This window comes from Mirounga leonina, unplaced genomic scaffold, assembly GCF_011800145.1.
Source record: "Mirounga leonina isolate KUSES-001 unplaced genomic scaffold, KU_Mleo_1.0 Mir_96, whole genome shotgun sequence".
In the NCBI taxonomy this organism is placed as follows: Eukaryota; Metazoa; Chordata; class Mammalia; order Carnivora; family Phocidae; genus Mirounga; species Mirounga leonina.
The window spans coordinates 1,421,604-1,443,887 of NW_023270871.1; the positions used below are offsets into that span (position 1 = coordinate 1,421,604).

The 22,284-nt window shown below is 37.0% G+C and overlaps 1 protein-coding gene across 1 annotated transcript in view; it reads left to right on the forward strand.

Moving 5' to 3' along the window:
- Window positions 1-22,284, forward strand: part of LOC118006348 (sperm flagellar protein 2-like) — a 167,350-nt gene that overhangs the window by 55,420 nt on the left and 89,646 nt on the right. Inside the window, exons 10-15 of the mRNA XM_034998971.1 lie at window positions 6,940-7,159; window positions 8,656-8,810; window positions 10,480-10,555; window positions 11,905-11,966; window positions 15,208-15,311; window positions 16,646-16,902. Of these exons, the coding sequence (XP_034854862.1) occupies window positions 6,940-7,159; window positions 8,656-8,810; window positions 10,480-10,555; window positions 11,905-11,966; window positions 15,208-15,311; window positions 16,646-16,902 (874 nt within the window). The remainder of the gene's footprint in view (window positions 1-6,939; window positions 7,160-8,655; window positions 8,811-10,479; window positions 10,556-11,904; window positions 11,967-15,207; window positions 15,312-16,645; window positions 16,903-22,284) is intronic.

Sequence of the window (22,284 nt, forward strand, 5' to 3'; positions counted from 1 at the left end):
TAACAGGGGGATGAAGGGTAATGACACATTAAAGCTTGGGAAACAAAAAGGATATGACAGACTGGAAGTAACCAGAATCAGAAGTCTAGGTAACCATGAGGTACCTACAACACGATATAGAGAACCATGTGAGTGGTGATCCAGGCTGGATATCAGTTTGTTGGATCCATGTAATTTGTGAAGATAGGAAGAATAGGTGGATCCTATGATCCCAGGAATTCAGAATTCAGTTTCCAAAAAGGTCAGTGTAAATCAATTAATGAAAACGGTGCTGGTAAATAGGTTTGACTTTCAACCAAGGGCAGAGGCTGTTTACACTGTTGTAATTTCATGGTCCCTGTGTGTCGGTAGACAAGAATTCACAGGGAGAGGTGGACCCCTAGGTGTTGGTGGATCTTGAGTCTTGTATCTTCTCAAGTATGCATACTGATGGCATTTATGCAGAGACAATAACAATATTAATATTAAGATAAAGACATATTAATAATTATTATATATAGGGGTGCCTGGGTGGCTCAGTCAGTTAAGCGGCTGCCTTCAGCTCGGGTCATGATCCTGGGGTCCTGGGATTGAGCCCCGCATCCGGCTCCCTGCTTGGCAGAGAGCCTTCTTCTCCCTCTCCCTCTGCCTACCACTCTGCCTGCTTGTGCTCTTTCTCTATAAAAAAAAAAAATAATAATAATTATTATATATATATGACAGTTTCCATTAATCAAGTGCTAGTATCATGGAGCACATCTACACAGATAAAGTATCTCATTAAAGCAATAGTTTGAACCAGGTGATACTTACCTAGTATTGCCTACGCTAAGGCATCAGAGTCTTGAAACTAATAGTCAGATATCTATTTATAACAATACCTGAAGGAGTAAAAATGATACATTTTATTACATGATTTTTCTCTAATAAAATTTTATTATAAAATTAACATAATTATATATAACAAACCATGTAAAATAGGGATCTGATAAAAAAAAAATCTAGTTCCTCTTCACTAATGAATCTCTTTAGCTTATTGTAGTTAAGCTAGCAACCTTCATTCTGGTCTGAATTTCCCTTTTTCTAGTTCTTCTGACCTCCTTTTCACTCATCATGTTCTTATTCTAACCTGAGATGATTACTTTGACTTACCCTCTCGTGGTCTTTACTAGAAACTTTATCAACTGTATTTTTAAGATGATTCTGCAAAATGTGTTCCACCAAATCCTTGATCCCCTTATCTCCACAGGTTAACCCAACCTAAACATTCAAAGAAAATGTTCTCTGCATGGCCAACATTCTATCCCATTGTGTTTGGCCACATTCTATCACTAATTCAGTGATGGAACAGGGCTTTATTCTGATCCCTTTGAGAAGAAGCATGCCTCTCAGATTGGGGTGCAAGCTGAATGTGGTTTCTCCTATTGGCAACCCTCCTGTGTGACACTATTATGTGCCTCCAACAGTAGCCTGAGAACCGCTTAGTTAAGCATTTAAAGTGCACAGTCACATAGGCTACTCACACAAGCCTTTCATTCAATCTTTGCAGCAGCCCTGTGAGATAGATATTATTATCACACAAATATGAGGGAATTGACAAGAGTACAAAACAAGTAAGTAGCAGAACTATTATGGGAATCCAGGTCATCTGATTTCAGTCCCAGAATGGTTCCTTTAGAACAGATTAAATGACTACACCACACAAAATCATTAGAACATTGGAAACTTTCCACTTAAAATTGGCCTTGGACTTAAAGCCTTTTTAATTATTTTTTTGTTGTCTTTCTTTGTTTTTTCTTTTCTTTTTTTTATTATGGTCAGTTAACCAGCATATAGTACATCATAAGTTTTTGATGCAGTGTTAAAACTTTTTTTTTAAAATAACATAATTTCTCTGGTTTGTTTTTTAATTTGATTCATTTCTGATTGGCCACATTACATAAATCACTTGTCTAATTTAGAAGTATAAACGATTCCAATGAATGAAAGCAGAAGCAAGCAATAAATTCTAATTCAATCAATGATTATGGAAAGCAATTTAGTATTTAGCTAATTTTGAACAATGCACAGAATTGTTAGAAAAACCAAAGACATTAAAGTAAAACAAAATAAATTTTACAAAGAAAAGATAGTTTGAATAGAAGTAATAATCAGATACAATTATATTTATTTAGTAATAAATTCCACCAATTTTAAAGGAAAACCTATTATGAATACTTTGGGGGATTTTTGTTTATTTGTTTCAAAAAGCATTTGTTTACCTCAGAATGTTGTCATATCAGAAATTCTGTCACCAAACCAGGCAACTCTTCTATAGCACTTATCAAATTTGTCAGTTTATATTCTGAGCAAACATTTTTTTGTCAGGTAATTGATAGATATTGGAAGAATACTGAGAAAAAGAAATGCAACAACATAGGCATGTATTTATTAATATATGACAGAGCATATATAAAAACATGTATACATTTATATATGACCTAGCATATATGAATATTTATGCTGTGTCACATAGAATATATATTAATATAAGTATACAAATATAAAGATTTATATCCTGATGTGTAGTCAGAAGAGACATTACTTTCCTTCTCAAAAAAATTAAAAAAGAAAAGGAGGTAAGGCAATTCAGATTAGCAGAAGTTGAAAAATTGGCCCATGTTTTGTGAAGAAATACAATGAAGTTTGTCTTTTGTTTTTGTTCTCTTTGGTTTTCGTGAAAGCCTGTGTTGTTGAGGAAACTCATTTTCTCCCCCAGTGGATATTGCTCATGTTTTTCTGTCCCAATTATTTGGACTAAGAAGACTAAGTTAAGGTGGTTGGGGGCAAGTTGACTGGGGGCAAGTGATAAAATAAAATTTAAAAAGTGCTAATAAAACGGATCATAAGAATTGGGGAAGACTTAAACATGATTTTTAAAAAAGCTGATATATCTTGAATTCATAATGTTCTGGACCACTGAAACAACATATCAGAGTGTTTTGAAGTTTGAATAGTTAGATAAATAGGTTGCATGTACTAATTCCAAATAATCTTTTTTTTTTCATTTAAATTCAATTGGCCAACATTTAGTACATCATTAATTTCAGATGTAGAGTTCAGTATAATTCAAATAATCTTAAAATAGATCATAAATGACATATATTTCTAGTCTTTGTAGATTGTGGATGGAATATTTATATAATAAAATTGTTCCCTACTTATGTTACTAAATTTTTTTATATGCACCAAAGATAATTTTTTAAGATCTTTAAGTGACTTCAGAAAAATACTATCTTACTTAAGTTTCCAGTGATTTGTATATAAATTAAACCCTAGTCTTATCTGTTTTTGTGTCTTTAATTGTTTTTATTATTTTACATTATTATTACAGTGATGTTATAGCAACTTCGAACACTTTAGAAAATACAATAAAGCAATGTGTTAATTTACTCTCCCACCAGTATTGAATGAGAAGTATGACTAATTTTTTTGTGTTAGGCAAAATATGATGCATCATTGTTTTATTTGGATATCTTTATTTCTGTGAATTTGAACATTGCTTCAAAAACTCATTGACCATTTTATTCTATTTTGGGTACTGACTGTTCATATTCTTTGTGCCTTTTTTTTCTGTTGGGATATTTTTCTTTATCTGATTGCTTAGAGCTGTTTATAAACTAAGACTCTTAACCCTTTGTCAAACATATATATGTTCACAGACACTTTCCTTTTGTTCTTTATTTTTAAGTTGTGTGTAGGTATGTTTATTTGGGGGGGGATGTATAGAACATTTTATTTTTATATAATTAAATTTATCAGCCTTTTCTTTTATGGTTTTCATGCTTAAAAAGACCATCCTGGAACATATAAATATTCATCCAGATTTTGGTGCCTTCATGATTTCTTGGTTCCAGAATCTATTTTCATGAAAACTATAAGGATATCCAAGTTATTTTTTTTCAAATATGTGGCCATAAGTTATTCCAGTACCAGTTATGAAATAATCCCCTTCTCTGTGACTGTGAAATATAAACTTTATTATGTACTAAATTCCTACTATACTTAGATCTGTTTATAGAATTTATATTTTTGTGCATTGACTAAACTTCTTTCTTTCTGAAACTCATTTTTTCATTACTGTATCTTTTTTTAAATTAAATTCCATTAGCCAACACATAGTACATCATTAGTTTCAGATGTAGAGTTCAGTAATTCATCAGTTGCATATAACACCCAGTGCTCATCACATCACATGCCCTCCTTAATGCCTGTTACCAAGTGACCCCACCTACCTCCCCTCTCACAACCCTCAGTTTGCTTCCTGTAGTTGTAATCTCTCATGGTTTGCTCCCTTTCTGATTTCTTCCCATTCAATTTTCCCTCCCTTCCCCTGTGATCCTCTGCACTACTTCTTATATTCCACATATTAGTGAAACCATGTGATAATTGTCTTTCTCTGATTGACTTATTTCACTTAGCATAATACACTCTAGTTCCATCCATGTTGTTGCAAATGGCAAGATTTCATTTTTTGATGGCTGAGTAATATTCCATTGTATATATTCCATATATATATTGTATATGACTGATATGTCATTTTCAAATGTCTCCTTCTCTACTCTATGGTCAACTAATCTTCAACAAAGCAGGAAAGAATATCCAATGAAAAAAAGTCCCCTCATCAAATGGTGTTGGAAAATTGGACAGCCACATGTAGAAGAATGAAATTGGACCACTTTCTTACACCATACACAAAAATAAACTCAAAATGGATGAAAGACCTAAATGTGAGACAGAAATCCATCAAAATACTGGAGGAGAACATAGACAGCAACCTCTTTGACCTCAGCCTCAGCAACTTCTTGCTAGACAAGTTTCCACAGGCAAGGGAAACAAAAGCAAAAATGAACTATTGGGATTTCATCAAGATAAAAAGCTTTTGCACAGCAAAGGAAACAATTGACAAAACCAAAAGACAACCTACAGAATGGGAGAAGATATTTGCAGTTGACATATCAGATAAAGGGCTAGTATCCAAAATCTATAAAGAACTTACTAAATTCAACACCCCAAAACCAAATTATCCAGTCAAGAAATGGGCAGAAGACATGAACAGACATTTCTCCAAAGAAGACATACAAATGGCCAACAGACACAGGAAAAAATGCTCCACATCACCTGACATCAGGGAAATACAAATCAAAACCACAATGAGATACCACCTCACACCAGTCAGAATGGCTAAAATTAACAAGTCAGGAAACAACAAATGTTGGCAAGGATACAGAGAAAGGGGAACCCTCTTACATGTTGGTGGGAATGCAAGCTGGTGCAACCACTCTGGAAAACAGTATGGAGGTTCCTCAAGAAGTTAAAAATAGAACTACCCTACAACCCAGGAATTGCACTACTAGCTATTTACCCAAAGGATACAAATATAGTGATCCAGAGGGGCACCTGCACCCTAATGTTTATAGCAGCAGTGTCCACAATAGCCAAACTATGGAAAGAGCCCAGATGTTCATCAACAGATGAATGGATAAAGAAGATGTGGTACATATATACAATGGAATATTACTCAGCCATCAAAACATGAAGTCTTGCCATTTGCAACAACATGGATGGAACTAGAGGGTATTATGCTAAGTGAAATAAGTCAATCAGAGAAAGACAATTATCATATCATTTCACTCATATATGGAAATTAAGAAACAAAACAGAGGATCATACGGGAAGGGAGGGAAAAAAATAAGATGGGTCAGAGAAGGAGACAAACCATGAGAGACTCTTAACTATAGGAAACAAACTGAGGGTTGTGGGAGGGGTGGTGGGTGAGGGGTTAACTGGGTGATGGGCATTAAGGAGGGCATGTGGGATGTGATGAGCACTGGGTGTTATATGCAACAGATGAATTACTGAACTCTACCTCTGAAACTAATGATGCACTATATGTTAATTAACTGAATTTAAATATAATAAAATAAAATAAAAATTTTTAAGTATCCTTAAAATCTCGTTTCTTTCATAGTATATTACAAAATTGATACTTGCTATTCTTCACCTTTATTCAGAACTAGTAGCAATTTCTGTATTGTGATTAGTCTGGACAAGTTCTAGAAATATTATCAATAAAAAGTAACTTGATAGTTTTGCTCTCTAAACATTTCCATTTTTATGAGTTCCTTCCTCATTTATTTATTTAAAATTATTTTTTCCTATTTTAATGCTTAGTTTGTTTTCCTTCTTTTTTATTTTAGATCAGGCATTTTATGGGACTATGATTTTTCCTCTGAGTACAGTTGGATCCCATCCCATATTTTTAATCTATTGTTTTAATGTTCTTTTTGTACATTTATATTTTTAACTTCTTCTTTAATCCAAGAATTACTTTACAAGAATGCTTATAATTTTTAAGTATTTATATTTCTCATATCTTTTTTAAAATTGAGTTCTAGATTATTACAGAGAATGTGGTCTGTAATTTGTTTGTAAACCTGTAATTATTTGATCATTTCAGCAAGAAACCTGAAAAAAATGGGAGTCAAATGTAATAGATGTAGAGGGCATCATATCAGGCATGAATATTCTCTTTTATCTTTCTTACATTAAAATATCTTAAAATAAGCTTAGTGTTTACATAAGATAGCAGATAAACTATTATTCTCTTTTATCTGTTTACTGAGGGTAGCTTCAATTTAAGTGTTTTTATGCTCAACCTGAGTTACAATTTGTCTCAACTCAGTATGCCTACTTTCATAAACTGTTAAGGATTTTTACTTTTCCATAGGAAGCTCATTTTTCTGCTCTCTAATATGAACATATTATTTATGTTATTACTCATTTATGTAACATAATTATTTAAAGTATTACTTTTGTTTGCTATAATTTGAGTTTATTTTCAATATTAAAAATTTTTATATGCCTAAATTCCCACTCTTAAGAATATTCTGTTTTGTTTGTTTCATTGTTATTTTGCAGAACATGGTTGGAGAGTGGGCCTTACCAGAAGAAATGGTAGAAAATTTACCACCCTCCAACAATAGCATATTGGGTCACGTGATTCACAGATTAGTTGAAAAATCTCATCCTCCTCAAGTCAAATCAACAGTATCAGAATTACCTTCATTTGCTATTAAAGGGTGCTTACTGGGGAAAACATTTAGTGGAAAAACCACTGCTCTAAAGGCTCTACAAAAAGGTAGAATTTCTTCCCTTTTTTCCACTTATTGGATTCTATTTGCATTGACTGTAGTTGCAAATGACTGTCTGTAGACAACATACATAAGAATCTACTGATATATTGGGAAACTCTGTCATCAAAAATTTTATAATACAGTGATCATATAATTACTTGTCCAAGGCAGACACTTTTAGGATTTAAGAGTCATAAACTGGCACTGTCCCAAGCAAACCTGGATATATGAATATGCTATATAATGGTGTGCATAGTCTTGAGAAATAACAAGTTATAAACTTTCCTCATAGATTTTATTTACCTACCAATGAAGGGGGAAATTAATAATTTATAACAAATACAAAAGAAATCCACTTAAAATTATGAACGTATTAATTCTTCACATCCATTGAGTTCTGTCTTTTTATGAACCTTTGGCTTTTTCTTTTGAAGCTCATTCACTTAGAAGCCCAGGTTTCCATCTGTTTAATTAGTTTTTATTCAGTTATACTTATTTTTTACTGTTTTCACTGGAAAACACAATTTGTAGAGACTAGTCCATTTTAAACTATTCCAAGACAGACAAGGGTAGATCATTATTGAGATGTTAAAAGGACCTCCTTGAAAAGCAGCTTGACAAAGGCACAATGAGGTACCACTCCACACCCACTAGGATAAGTATAAATAAAAAAAAGGAAAATAACAAGTGTTGGTGAGGAAGTGTTGGTTGGAACCCTCATACATATGTTGCTGGTGGGAATGTAAAATGGTGTCACCACTATGGAAAGCAGTTTGGTGGTTCCTCAGTAAATTAAACAAAGATGGCCCCAACAATTCCATTAGGGGATATATACCCTCAAAGGAGTGAAAACAGGTGTTCAAAAGAAATCTTGTGCAGGAATATTCATAGCAGCACTATTAATAGTAGCCAAAATGTGGGGACAAAATCTAAATGCCTGTCATCTGATGAATGGATAATAAAAGTGGTATTAATCTATATAATGAAATATTACTCAGCCATAAAAAAGGAGTGAGGTACTGATCTGAGCTGCAACGTGGATGAACCTTGAAAACACAATGCTGAATGAAAGAAATGAGACACGAAAAGCCACATATTGTATGATTCCATTTATATGAAATGTCCAGAATAGGCAAATCCATAGAAACAGAAGACAACTTAGTGGTTATAGGGACAGGGATAGAGAGATAAGGAGTGAATGCTTAGTGGGTACAGGGTTTTCTCTTTTGGTGATGAAAATTTTTTGGAACAAGATAGTGCTGATGGTTGGACAACATGAATGACGTAAATACCACTGAGGTGTATTATTTACAATGGTTAAAATGGTTAGATTTATGTTATGTGAATTTTACTACAATAAAAAAAAAATAAGTGGCTTGATCCAAAAGACAGTTGTAGAAGGCCCTAGAGACAGTGTTATTGGATGAAGCCAGCACAGAAGGATAATTATGTCAATTTCCTAAATGAAAAGATATTAATAAAATTGTCTTTTGCACTTTAGACTTTCCTATTCAGATACTTTCTATTGACACTCTTGTCCAAGAAGCTATCAAAGCATTTCATGACAATGAAAAAATCAGTGAGGCTCTACCAATTGAGAAAGAAGCTGAAGAAAAGACTCCACCAGTTCTGCAAGAGAAGAGCAAAGAAATCCAGGCAAGTGTGACTTTAGTTTTCTTTTCTGCTCCTCATAGTCTAGAAATTTGAAGCTGAATAGAATCTAAGAGATCTTCTAGACCAGAGGTTAGCAACATTTTCTGTAAAGGCCCAGAGAGAAAATATTTTAGATTTTGTGGACCAAGAGGCAAAATCAAGGTTACTATGTGTGTATTTATAATAACAAGAAAGAAAATTCCTCCCTGCCATCCCCTAGTTTGCCTGGTGGGTCATCCAGGGTGGTTGGCCCACTTCGTGCCCAGTTACCATCAGCTGGAGACAGTCTCCTAAAGAAAGAGCCACAGGCTGGTAGGACTGGTAAGGGGGTGAAGGGGCTGAATTGCAAGGGATTGGAGGAGGGTGGGGTATGAGTGTTGGAGGGGGGACTTCACCAAGTCATTAGCTCCTGGAGTGATATTTCATCACTGAGACCCTGGCAGTGGCCAATGGCAGAGTATCCGTTGCATAGTTAAAGACCATTGCCGGCTTTGGACAGTGGCTGAGGCAGATGCTGGAGCAGAGCAGAGAAGGGGCAGAGGGGGATGCCAAGCTTGGTCCCCTGGCTCACAGTGCTATTCCGCAGAGGGATGCCCAGGGACCATATAAAAAAACAGTTGGATGGCTGAATGTGATCTGCGAGGAGAGGGGTGGTGGAGAAGGGAGAGGTCTTCCTTGTGGTTTACCTGTGTCACATTCCCATCAATATTGCATCTTGCTACATTATTGCATGAAGATCCTAAGGCAGAAAATATGAAAATGTGGCCCCACCTTGAGAATCATGATGCGGTCCAGCACCATTTTAAAACGGAGACAGTAGAGGTCCTCAGTATGAATTGGTTTGCTCGGGGTCAGAAGGCTTGTTGATGAGTGTTTTGAGTGGAAACCCAGATTCTAAATCCAGCATTCTTTCTCCTGCTTTATGTTGTCTCTGCAATTGAATAAATTAGCAGAGAATCTAATCCAGATGATTTGCATGGGCTGCAAGATAAATACCATTTAACTACAAATTATGAAAATAACTGGGAGAAGGGGCACCTGGGTGGCTCAGTCGCTCAGTTGGTTAAGCATCTTCCTTCGGCTCAGGTCATGATCCCAGGGTCCTGGGATCGAGCCCCACATGGGGCTCCCTGTTCAGTGGAGAGTCTGCTTCTCCCTCTCCCTCTGCTGTTCCCCCTGCTTGTGTGGGCTCTCCCTTTCTCTCTCCTTGTCCAATAAGTAAATAAAATCTTAAAAAAAAAGAATAACTGGGAGAAGTGTGGACTGCCTCTCATTCTGTATTTCAATCAATTGGATGATAGATCATGTACATGTTTTTTCTTTATTCCCTTATGGCTATGACTGACACCTCCAGGATTGTTCTTTCTAAAATGGTTTTCCATAAAATCTACCTCTTTCTCAGGTTTCACTGTATTTTAAAAATAGCAGTTGCTGTATTTTACATAGAATTAAAGGTCATTTGAAAGACAGAGTACACCATAGGTTACTATTTCTGTAAGAATAGTCATCAAATTTTACTTGTTTTCAGAAATCATTCAGTTCTTCTTAATACCAACGTTATTGATAAGATAGTGTAAACCTTACTTGTAGAAATAAAATGTTAAATATTATTGAAATATAACAATGTTACAATTCCTGTATGTGTGTGTGTGTGTGTGTTTTCTCCCCAAAGGATCTGCAGAATGTGTCTTCACCTTATCCAGCTTCAGAGGAAGCATTGCCAGAAACAGAAGATAAAACTATACTTAGTAAGTGAGATGTCAAAACAAATCACCCATTATTTACATTACATTAGATAGGTGGACAGATAAATAGTTAGTACAGGTGTATGTGAGCACAAACTTGCTTTCAGGGAAAGAAGGGGGAGTTTTACATAGTTGTCTACCTGGCCATTTAACAGAGAGAGCAAGATAAACACAGAAGTCCCTAACCTTTGTCTACGGCTAGGGATAAGAGATGAATATTAAGAAGGAATCTTTCTACACTCCTTCAAGCAGTTGCTCAGTTTTGTTGTGCTTATGGTAACAGTCAGGAGAAATCCTCCCTCTTCCTGGCTTTGCAGGGAGACGGTATTTTATTGTTTCTTCTTGCCTGTGCGGATGTGGGTGAGTGGTACTGTTGGGGCTCCCCGCGTGCTGCTGTGCTGTTCACTGTGTTGAGGGAGGCTGCAGGGTCTGGTCTCTTGCACCCACCTGAAGGGTGGTTCCCTAGATAAAGTTAAGTTTATTCCCAGCCTTGAGCAAGGCACATAAATAGAACCAAATCCTCCAAAGCTAATGAAAAGTTATCTCACTTGGGATCTGGGTTCTAGTCTTTCAGATGCTTTTTAGAAACAGTGAAGGAAAACAATGTTAAATCTTAAATGTCTTTTCTAGCTATGCCAGTGAAGGCTTGCCGTATTTAATAGTGTCCTCATATTCTAGCATAAAGTTCAGATCCCCCTGTGCCAACGTCATTATCACCATCACCCCTGAACAGTGTGGTGAGCATGAGGGTCTCCTAGAGCAGCTGAGTTTTCCATCTTGTAAAAGGGCATAATCTGTCCCTTATTTTAGTTATGTGTTTCACACAAGATAATTTTAATTGACTTCTAAACAGTTTTAAGTATTGTATGACATATTTTATTACAGAAGTCCAGTTAATTATAAATGGACTCTGAAAACTTGCTTTTTTCTGAAGATTTTAATGAACAACCCTTCTGATTTCTAGAATTTTCTACTTTTACACATGTTTATTACCTATAACTTGATAATTTAGGAAAATAAAAATTAATGAATTAACATTTCAACAGATTTTCTTGAGAAACTTGGCTAGTTTTCTGAAAAGAAAACCTAAACTGTATTTAAGTACTTCTAATGATACTATTATCGGTGAGCCATAATGGAATGAAGGAAGTAGAAAACGCCAAGCCACATAATGGCTGGATTTTAATGTGGTGGAGGAAAGGTGAAGCCGTGCTGTGGTGATCCTTCCTCTGAGCATCTCAGGCATGGCTGGACCCAATAACCCATCTGTCCAAAGCCATAGGTGATCAAATATTAATATGGTTTTAGTGGTAAATACTGGAGTTTGTTTTTACCACTTTTTCTGTTAATAGGTACCGATACAAATAAAATTATAAACGTTGAAGAAGTCAAATCAAGTGATAGTTTCTCTGAAGTAAGTACTAACCTGATTTTGGCTACTAGTATATTAAAATAGGTCATGATTCATAGTTTCTTGATATGTCTTCAAAAGGAATGAAACAGCAATGTGCCTCTCTTTGTTTTAAAGTAAATGTGATGTTGGGGCACCTGGGTGGCTCAGTCGGTTAAATGTCCAAGTCTTGATCTCAGGGTCATGAGTTCAAGCCCCACGTTGGGCTCCACGCTGGGCTTGGAGCCTACTTAAAGTAAATATGATGGTAAAATATTAGCTAAATCTAAGTTACTTAATTTTCTTTAAATTCTTTATCTCTAAAGTGGTGGAAATTGCTATTCAGTTTTGCCAGAACTTAATTTTCTTTAAATTCTTTATCTCTAAAGTGGTGGAAATTGCTATTCATATAAGGTATATACGTGCTTTTTTAAAATTTTAGTCTTATGTCAAGTTTATATTTATGTATTTTTCTTTACCACTTAATTTATTACTTTTATTTCCTTTCCTACTCTCTTTACCTTTAAATAATTTTTTTTCCAGAATTTCTCCTTAGACTTAGTGGTGACTCTACAGAATTTTGTAGTAACCCCTGAAAGAAATATTTATATTTCACTGACTATTACTTCTAATGGAAGCTAACATTTCTTCATATAGTATTGCTTTTCTGCATATGGAGATATCTTTTTGTCATCAAATAGAATGTCCAGATTAATCAAGTGAGATTTTATTTGCTTTATTTTTATTACATTTAATTACTTTTATTATGCATTTCGCCTTGGAAAAAATTTTATTTTTTTTTTAATTTTTATTTTTTAGGGGGGACAGGGGCAGAGGGAGAAGGAGAAGGAGAATTTTTTTTTTCTACTAACATCTTTTTTTTAAATTTTTTATTTAAATTCAATTTAATTAACATATACTGTATTATTAGTTTCAGAGGTAGAATTTAGTGATTCATCAGGTGCATACAGCACCCAGTGCTCATTACTTCAAGTGCCCTCATTTAAAAAAAAAAAAAAAAAGATTTTATTTATTTATTTGTCAGAGAGAGAGAGAGCACATAAGGAGGGGGAGTGGCAGGCAGAGGGAGAAGCAGGCTCCCCGCTGAGCAGGGAGCCTGATGCAGGACTCGATCCCAGGACCCTGGGATCATGACCTGAGCCTAAGGCAGATGCTTAACCAACCAAGCCACCCAGGTGTCCCATCAAGTGCTCTCCTTAATGCCCATTATCCAGTTACCCCATCCCCTCACCCAATCCCCTCCAGCAACCCTCAGTTTGTTTCCTATAGTTAAGAGTCTTTTATGGTTTGCCTCCCTCTCTGTTCTCATCTTATTTTATTTTTCCTTCCTTTCCCCTATGTTCATCTGTTTTGTTTCTTTAATTTCACATATGAGTGAAATCATGTTGTATTTGTCTTTCTCTTGCTGACTTATTTCACTTAGCATAATACCCTCTTTATACCACTTCTTCTTTATCCATTCATCTGTTGATGGACATCTGGTTTCTTTCCATATCCTGGCTATTGTGGACATTGCTGCTCTTAACATTGGGGTGCATGTGCCCCTTTGAATCACTATGTTTGTATCCTTTGGATAAATACCTAGTAGTGTAATTGCTGGGTCATAGGGTAGTTCTATTTTTAACTTTTTGAGGAACCTCCATACTGTTTTCCTAGTGGCTGCACCAGTTTGCATTCCCACCAACAGTGTAAGAGCATTCCTGTTGGGAGAGAGGGAATCTTAAGCAGGCTCCATGCCCAGCAGAGACCTGAACTCGGGGCTTAATCTTACGACCCTGAGATCATGACCTGAGCTGAAATCAAGAGTCGGATGCTTAACTGACTGAGCCACGCAGGTGCCCTTAGAAAACAATTTTAGATTTCAAATATTTTAGATTTCAGAACTACTTAAAGACAGAAAATGTTTTGGAAGGATATACACCAAACTATAAATATGATAGCCAATGGGGAGGGAAATGGGCTTAGAGATGGTGATAAAGGGGAATTTATAATTTTTATTCCATATATTTGAAATATAAATTAACAGAAAGACTAAGTGTATTTTTATATTTGTCTTTATTGAGTTACAAATCCTCCAAATTCCGTATTCACTTCAAGGGCACACTTTTTTTGTGTGTGTGTGCACTGTTGTAATTATTTGGAATATATCAGTGAACAGAAATGACAGGATTGCTGGACCTTAAGGAATTTACACTCAAATATAGAGAGACAGATAACAAACCATAAACACAGTAAATGAATTATATGACCCATTAGATGGTAATGAACCAGGAGGAAAGAAAATGCAGAGTGGAGTAAGGGGTAAGAAGCACAGGCTAAGGCCAAGGAGGTGGGGAAAGAGGGAAGGTTACTGTATTAAATGGAGTAGTCCTCCTTGAGAAAGAGAGGTTTAACCAGATTGAAAGAAGATTGAGAGAACCTGCCAAGTACATCTGGGGCAGCATTTCAGGCAGTAAGAATAGCTGGATGGCAGCCAGGAGGCAGGAAGATGCCTGGCCAGCAAGGTGGGATAATAGTAAGGCATGAGGTTAGAGAGATGAGCAGGAAGGGAGAAAGATCAGGTCAGCCCTATAGGCATGATTAGGACATTTAAAGTAAACAAGGAAACATTACAGGGTTTTGAGTAGAGATCTAATATCATTTAATTTACAAAATACTCACTGGTGGCTGATTTAAGAATAAGCTCTAGGGAATTTCCTGTTGATAGAGCAGCTTTCTTGGACTAGCCTTTCTTCAGATAACATAAATGCTGGACAAGATAGAAAAGCGAATTATTTGAAGGCCAAAAGCAGACCATAAAAAACAAAGCAGCAGACAGACAAGCAGCACCAACCAGCAGAAATTGTATGAAATTGGATCATTGAATGAAGGGAACTTACCTGGCTGGGCAAGAGCCATGCTCGTACAGGTTATCCCAGAGACACATCATGTCTGCGCAGCATGAGAGTGACTAGAACTCAATCAGAAATCTTCAATAGCTTCGATTGAAAGTATTAGGAAATGAAGGTTGGGGATGTCAGAGCAGCTGAAAATTGAGAGGAAGATCTTGGAAAGGAGAGAGCCACAACAGAGGAGCCTCAAAATCTGCATACAGATTTCCCCTAAATGCTTGGCTGCCTCCAGAATTGCGTCAGATGATCAGTGTCTTTACCAGAGAACATGCCCATTTAATTTTTTCCCCCCAGGTATCAGATTCTGACTTTTAAATTAGCTGCACTCTACCATTCATTGTTTATTTTCACAGCTGACTGTGCGTGCTCGGCTTGGTGCAAAATCAGAAAAGTTGCTGAAGAAAGGAAAGAGTATTTCTGACATGTTGCTAGTTAACATCTTGGTAAATGCTATTAAGTATGTATTTTTTAATCTACTAATATATTCTTTATCAGATAGAAGTATATAAAGAATTATATAGAAATGTTTTTTTAATGTCTAATAAATACTACTTGTCTACATAAGAAAACATACAGCAAGATGAAGATATGTTTCGTGATACACATTCGTATATTTCACTTCCCCCACTTTACCAGCCTTGACTTCACTCATGCAGATGTGAATACAGGTCAGGTTCTATTCCCTGCGGGGAATTCAGGGAAAAGTTAGATTCTTGGAAAAGCCAAGGGACACGTTATAGAGCAGAGACACCCTAACTGTGTGGTCACAGGCCAGTGCCCTTCCTTGTTTTATGTTTCAGGAGGAGGAATCCAAAGGCTGGTCAGTGCTGGATAGGAAGGCAATGAGAAAGGAGAGGTTACACAGGCGAGAAGGAGATTCTATTGTTTAATATGAGTTCTAACAGAAAGAAATTAAGTCATAACTTTTAATCAAAAAATCAGAATCTCAATTTTACACAATTAGGGATTTAGAAGAGCCGAGTTGAAGTTTCTTCCTTTTTCATATTGTTTTTCAATTTAAAGACCTCAAATAATAATTTTGGAGCTCTTATTCTCTATGGAGGATGCTGCCCTGAAAGCAAAACCCCAAGAAATGCTTCTAATGCTCCAGCAACTTATAATCTAATTGAGATAAGGAAGACTCATTTGAATTTTTCTCATTCAGGAACTACAATAATTATTAATTTTATAGCGAAGTGAATGAGAGCCAGAGGAGTTCAGATTAGGCAGTTATGGCTCCAGGCTGGATTGGGGGGAATAAGAGGAACTCTCCAGGTTGGCAATGTGAGTATCTACTGTGTGCTAAGCTTGGTGCTGGGTTTTTAAAATGAATCATTTCAGTTTATCCTTATAACCGCCCTGTGAGGTATGTTATCCCACGATGTGTAGATGAGAAATGGTTCAAAGGAGGAACTGCCTATGAACACAGGCTAGAAAATGCAACACATACTCACCTAACAGTGAGGAGATCAGTTTGTTTGAAGTAAATAGTTCAAGACTGGGAAAGACAAGACATTATAGGGAAGTAAGTTGTGGCCAGTTAGTTTTAAATACCATGTTATGGCCTCTGGAATAGATTTGGAGGGCAGCAGGGACCTACAGAAAGATTTTAAGCAAAGGAGTGATTGTGGTACATTAATAGGCCTAATTTTAGCTGTAGAGTAATAACATTTGTGTGGAAGGAGCTTACTGTGGAGTTAAAGGAAAGGTAAAGGCAAGATTCATTGTATTGTTGCTTCCAAAGTACTTGTATTTATCAAAATGTTCATGGTGTGTCCATTTTCAACTTAGTGAGATACCTGTGGATCAAGGATGGGTCTTGGATGGTTTTCCAATGACGTTAAACCAAGCAAAGCTTTTGGAGGAAGCTCTCACAGGCTGCAGCAGAGAGGTTCTAGAACTGGAGGAAAAGAGAGCACAAATATCCACGTTGGCTATTGATCCTACAACCTCCAAAGAAGTGCCTCCTCTGCCTTCTGCATTTGATTTTGTCATGTTATTAGATATTTCTGATAATTCCTTGCTGGATCGCATGAATGACACAATGAGTAAGCTGGACACTTTTCCCTTTGTTTTGATATTCTTTTTTATAATTCAAAGCTCTTTGTTCATTCCTTCTTTGACTGAATCAGTGAATACTCCCATTTACAATTAGAAGTGGTAATAAGGAATCCATTTCAGATTTCCAAAGAATTATCTAGCAGAGCACATTTGCCTCTTGCTTTAACTGTTGGTGTTCAGCACTGCAGAGAACTAGCAGAGAATTCTATGCTGACTGCATGCATCTCACTGAACCCTTCCCTCAACTTGGCAGCTCCCCTGGCACAGGGGCACCCTTTTTGAGATTTGCATGCATGGAGGAGCTTCTTGGGGCTGTCTAGTACATTGTGGTGGGTCACCATTATGAAGGTCATAAATCACATCTCTTCTGCAAGCAGGGATCTGATAACATCCTTCCCTGAGATTGTGTGTGAAGTCAGAGGAACAAGTATCAGTTGACTGAAGTCCTCACGTGGTGGAGTTGAATAGTCCTTCCAACACTCATGGTTTATTTAATTACTTTTTGCCATTGAAATGAAAGTATTACTTTATTCCTCAAATTAAATACTTATGAGAAACTTGAGTTTCACAATCTATAATTGTATTGTTATAGGTATTAAAGTAGAACTTTCTTTACTCATAACACTTCTGACAGCAAATGTGTGTGTTTCCTACCCCACCCAATTCTCCAGTTCTTGGGAGGGACCAACTGGGTGTTCTACAATTTAATTCAGTTCTGGCACTAACTACTGGGAGTTAGGGCAGACTCCATAGGTTAAGGGCTCAGCCCCACAAGACTGCCCCCAACTTTAGATGCCAGTTTCAAGTAGTAGATTCCTACATTACCCACATTTCTGTCTGACTTGGCTACAAATTGGGGGTTTCCATGACCCTTCCTCAGGTTTGAATTTTCTATAATGTCTCATAGAACTCATAGAAAGAACACTTACTATTACTGGTTTGTTATAAAGGCTATCCTAAAGGATTCAAATGAACAGCCAGATGAAGAAAAATACAGTGCTAGGGTCTGGAAGAGTCTCAAGCTTAGGAGCTTTGGTCCCCGTAGAGTTTGGGTTACACTACCCTCCTGGCATATGGATGTGTTCACCATCCCAGAAGTTCTCTAAAGCCTTTGGTTTAGAGCTTTTATGGAGGTTCTAAAAAGCATGATTGATTAAATCATTGGCCACTGGTGATTAACTCAGCCCTCAGCCCCTCACCCCTCCCAAGAAGTCTGGGGTCAAGGCTGAAAGTTCCAGCCTTCTAATCACATGGTTGGTTCCTCTGGCAACCAGGTCTCATCTTCCAAGAGTCATCCCACTAGCATTAACTCAGATAAGGTGAAAGGGGCTTATTATGAATAAGAAAAAATGCTCCTCACACCTATCACTCAGGAAATTATAAGCTCTTTGTCAGGAGCCAGAGAAAAAGACCAAGTATGTATTTCTTATTATATCACAATATCACCAGATATTAAATGAGATTAATGTAAAACACTTAGGATAGAATCTGGCACAGGATAGCAAATACATCAGGAAGAATTATAGAAGACTTTGAAATGAACAAGAGATTATTAGATATCCTTTCAGTAGAATGTTGAGTATAGTCTTTTTGACACTTTGGACTATCTGCATCTATAGAAGTCTGTGCCTTTCATTGGCTTTGACCTTTACTATAACAGTAAATTGTAAGAAACTAATGGCAATTCAAATGATTCTTGTGCATAGACAAGCAGATGAATTTTTAATCAATATATATTAATTTCTAAACTTTTGAAGAGATTTCAAGTATTAGATTGCTCTATACAGAATGACCAGTTTTTCAACTATTAACATCTATTCTAGCATTCCTGACTGTAGATATGACTGTTACTCAGGTTCTCATTTGAACTGGTTGTAACATTTTACTAGTCCCTCATTAACTGGAGAGTTAAATAATGCCATTTTGCCTTTGTTTGAGAGTTTTGATTTTACCTTTTTAAAAAATCAGTCTTTAACAAATGGCAATCCTTATCATTCTTTTATTACTGCTGTTGTTACTAATACAATGAATTCAGAGCTAGGAGAGACCTAGGGAATCATCTATTTCAGCGCTTTTATTTATAGATGGGAATTCAAAGCATGAACACCTGACTTGTCCAAAGTCACACTCATCCTTATTTTGAGTTTCTGTAATTTTGAGGTCTACTGTTTACTTAAATGAAATGACAAAACCATTAGATACTACTTTAGCTGGTGAGCCCAGTAGTGTAAACTGGATGCTGTCTACCAGATCTTAAAAGAGAGAACTTACTTCTAGCCATACAAGGGAGTAGGAGCCATGCTGAGTGCAGTGATGATTCTGCTTCTCTAGCCAACTTGCCCTTCCTGTTCAGGACATAGCTGAGAATTGGCTGAGAACACTGCCAGTCCATGGCCCACTGGTGATAGAACCGGACCCCGAACTCAAGATCAATCTGACTTGAAAAGGGATATGTCAAGTTGTTACAAAGGGCACACAGAGACCTGTGGAGAAGAGGGTTCCTGGAAGCTGATTATAACCCTACAAGGGCCTCAGAAGGTTTGCCTACCCTCTCCGGGCTCGGAGGAAGCTTACTGTTGTATGTTTCAGAAACAGGAGGAAATCAATTGGCAACAATTTTTCAAGAAGTCCAGCTCAATCCACCTTGAGTTCTTTCAATTCCCTATCGAAATTACGTGACAAGTGATTCTGGCAGATTTGTCAAAGCTGATGTTAACATCTAAATTGTTTAATTTCTTAATTCTTGACCTTTGACTTATAATTAGGCTTAAAAATTCCCTTTCTCCACTACTACAGGGTGAACTTCTCCTTTGTCAGATTTTATGCACATATACACTTAATCTTATTTATCCACCCTCAGAAATTAGTATTAAAGCACAATGTGATTTTTCTTTTTACCATATGTTTCTAACATTGCATATTTCTTGGTCTGAAGTGAACTGAGCCAGCTGTTGGATTGGGGCTACCTAAACCATGAAAACTAGGATGAAATCATTAATTTTGTAGTTCTTACTTATTTTGATCAGAAGTGAGCATGCTAAATATAGCCACAACTTTGAAAATCAATCTGCAGTTTTCATACTAAAGTATTTTAAATGAAGAAAGAGTGTTATTCTTTCACATCTTAAGATTTTTCTTAAAAAAAGATTTTTCTTTCTTAGAATATTAAGAGGCCCATAAAGCCCATTGAATGGCCTTTGAAATATCATTTTGCCAATTTACTCTCCTCATGTTAAGCAAGACCCCATTTAAACTATTTTAGATAAGACTCTACCCTTCTATAATATTTTGTTCGTTCATATATTCATTTGTTATTTATAGCATGCTTGCAGTGTGCCAGACATTGTGCTATGCACTGCATATAGAGCAATAAAGAAGAAATGGATTCTCTCTTCAAAGAATTTAGTGGAAATTGTAGCTAAGGAACCAAGAGGTTGCAGTATAGAATTGTGTGCCCAACATGGCAGCCACCAGCCACACATGCTTTTTAAACCAATTAAAATTAATAAACTAAAAATTCAGCTCCTCGGTCACACAGGCCACGTTTTATGTTCATACATGGCTAGTAGCTACCGTATCATACAGCCCTGGTGTAGAATGTTGCCATCATCTCAGAAATTTCTATTGGATAGCCCTGGTCTAGAGTGAAGGGAGCTAAAATGGTGCCACTAGTAAACATTTATCTAAGATTTATAATTTGCCAGGAACTGATAATACACAAATGAAAGGCAAATCCCTATCTACAAGTTGTAGTGTAAGAAGCAAAAGTAAGCTGATTATTATAATATAGTTAGTTGTGTGCTATTATTATAATAGAGTTAGGTGTGCCCAGCATGGGAAGAGGTTAACCAGGCCAAGAAGGAAGAGAGGTAGAGAGAAACACATCACAAACCTTGGCAGGTGAGCATGGTCCATCTAGAGAATATCAAGGACCTAGTAGGGCTGAGAGGCAGCAAGGTATGGAGGAGGGGCAGAAACGAGCCTGGAGAGTAGGCATGGGCCAGCTGGAGTCTTGCCCCAAGCTAAGGTGTTTGAACATCTTCCTGAAGCCATGTGACATCACTGAATGATATTAAAGCTGAGATTTAATGCAATTAGATATGCATTTTATAATGGTCATTCTGGCTCAGGATGGAGGATGCATTGGAAGGGGAGTGAGGTTGGAAGCAATAAAACCAATGAGAAAACTATTCTCCTCTAAAAAACAACAGAAGCATTATGACAGCTGGGAGAGGCAAGGTGAGAATGGTCAGCTTCAAGTGGTATTTACAGGGCAAATCACAGAACCCAGTGATCAGTGAGGATGGGAGATGGAGCACAGGGAGAAAGGGATGAATGCAAGTTTCTGACCTACACAGTTTTTGAATGATGATACCATTTACTTAGAGAATATGGAAAGAAACACGTAGAGATCCTGTAAGGAAATGTCGAATTTGAAGTGCCTGTGGACTTTTAAGCTAAGATGTTGAGAGAACAGTTCTCTAAATGGGGCTAGATGTCAGGAAGGAAGCATGTCCTAAAGTTAAGGATTTGAAGGTGAGAGGTATCACCTAGGAATAAAAATGTGCTTTAAAAAAATATCCAGGATGACCCTCAGAAAACATCAGAATTTATTGGGGAGAGCAAAGGAAGAAGTGTTTAGAAGCAGCAGCTAGAGAGAGGAAGAAAGCCAGGAAAAGCAGTGTCTCATAAGCCAAGAAAGGACAGATTTTCAAAATCAAGTTGTACTATTCCCATCCCAGACCAGTAGGGGCTGGGCTCCTGAGGCCCAGGTTGGGGTGTGAGAGCCCAGTCTCTAGGGTCAGGTGCAGCAAGCTGCCTGCAATGCTTGAGTCTGTGGAGAAGCCTGAAGAACAGCATCACAAGGAAGCAGCTTACAACCAAAGCCCAGTGGGCTCAAAGGCTGTACATCGGGCCAGCCAAGGCTGGGCAGAGAGAAAGGTGCCAGACTCAAACCCAATAGGCAAGAGACCAGGGAGACCTAAGGAGAGGGAACAGGCAGTGTAGGAACATAAGGCTGTGTCAGAATGGGAGACTAGATGGCTGCCTGGGTTTTTAGCCAGTTCTGCAGTTCATCTGCCAGCCTGAGAGGGAGCAGCAGTGTTCATAGTATGGAGAGAGGCATAGAGAGGTTTTGAGTGCAGGCTCTATAAGGGTAACTTCTGTGACTAACAGTAACTGAGAAGAAACGGGAGAGGCTTCCAAGGCTGATAATGTTTGTTCATTGATCTGGGTGCTGTCTTCAGTTTATGAGGTCATTGAGCTAAATATTCATGTATGCATTCTTTTCAGTGGGTATAGTTCAACAAACAGTTTAAGCATTAAAAAGAAGTCCAGAACCTGGAGTCAGATTACTGGAATCAAATCCC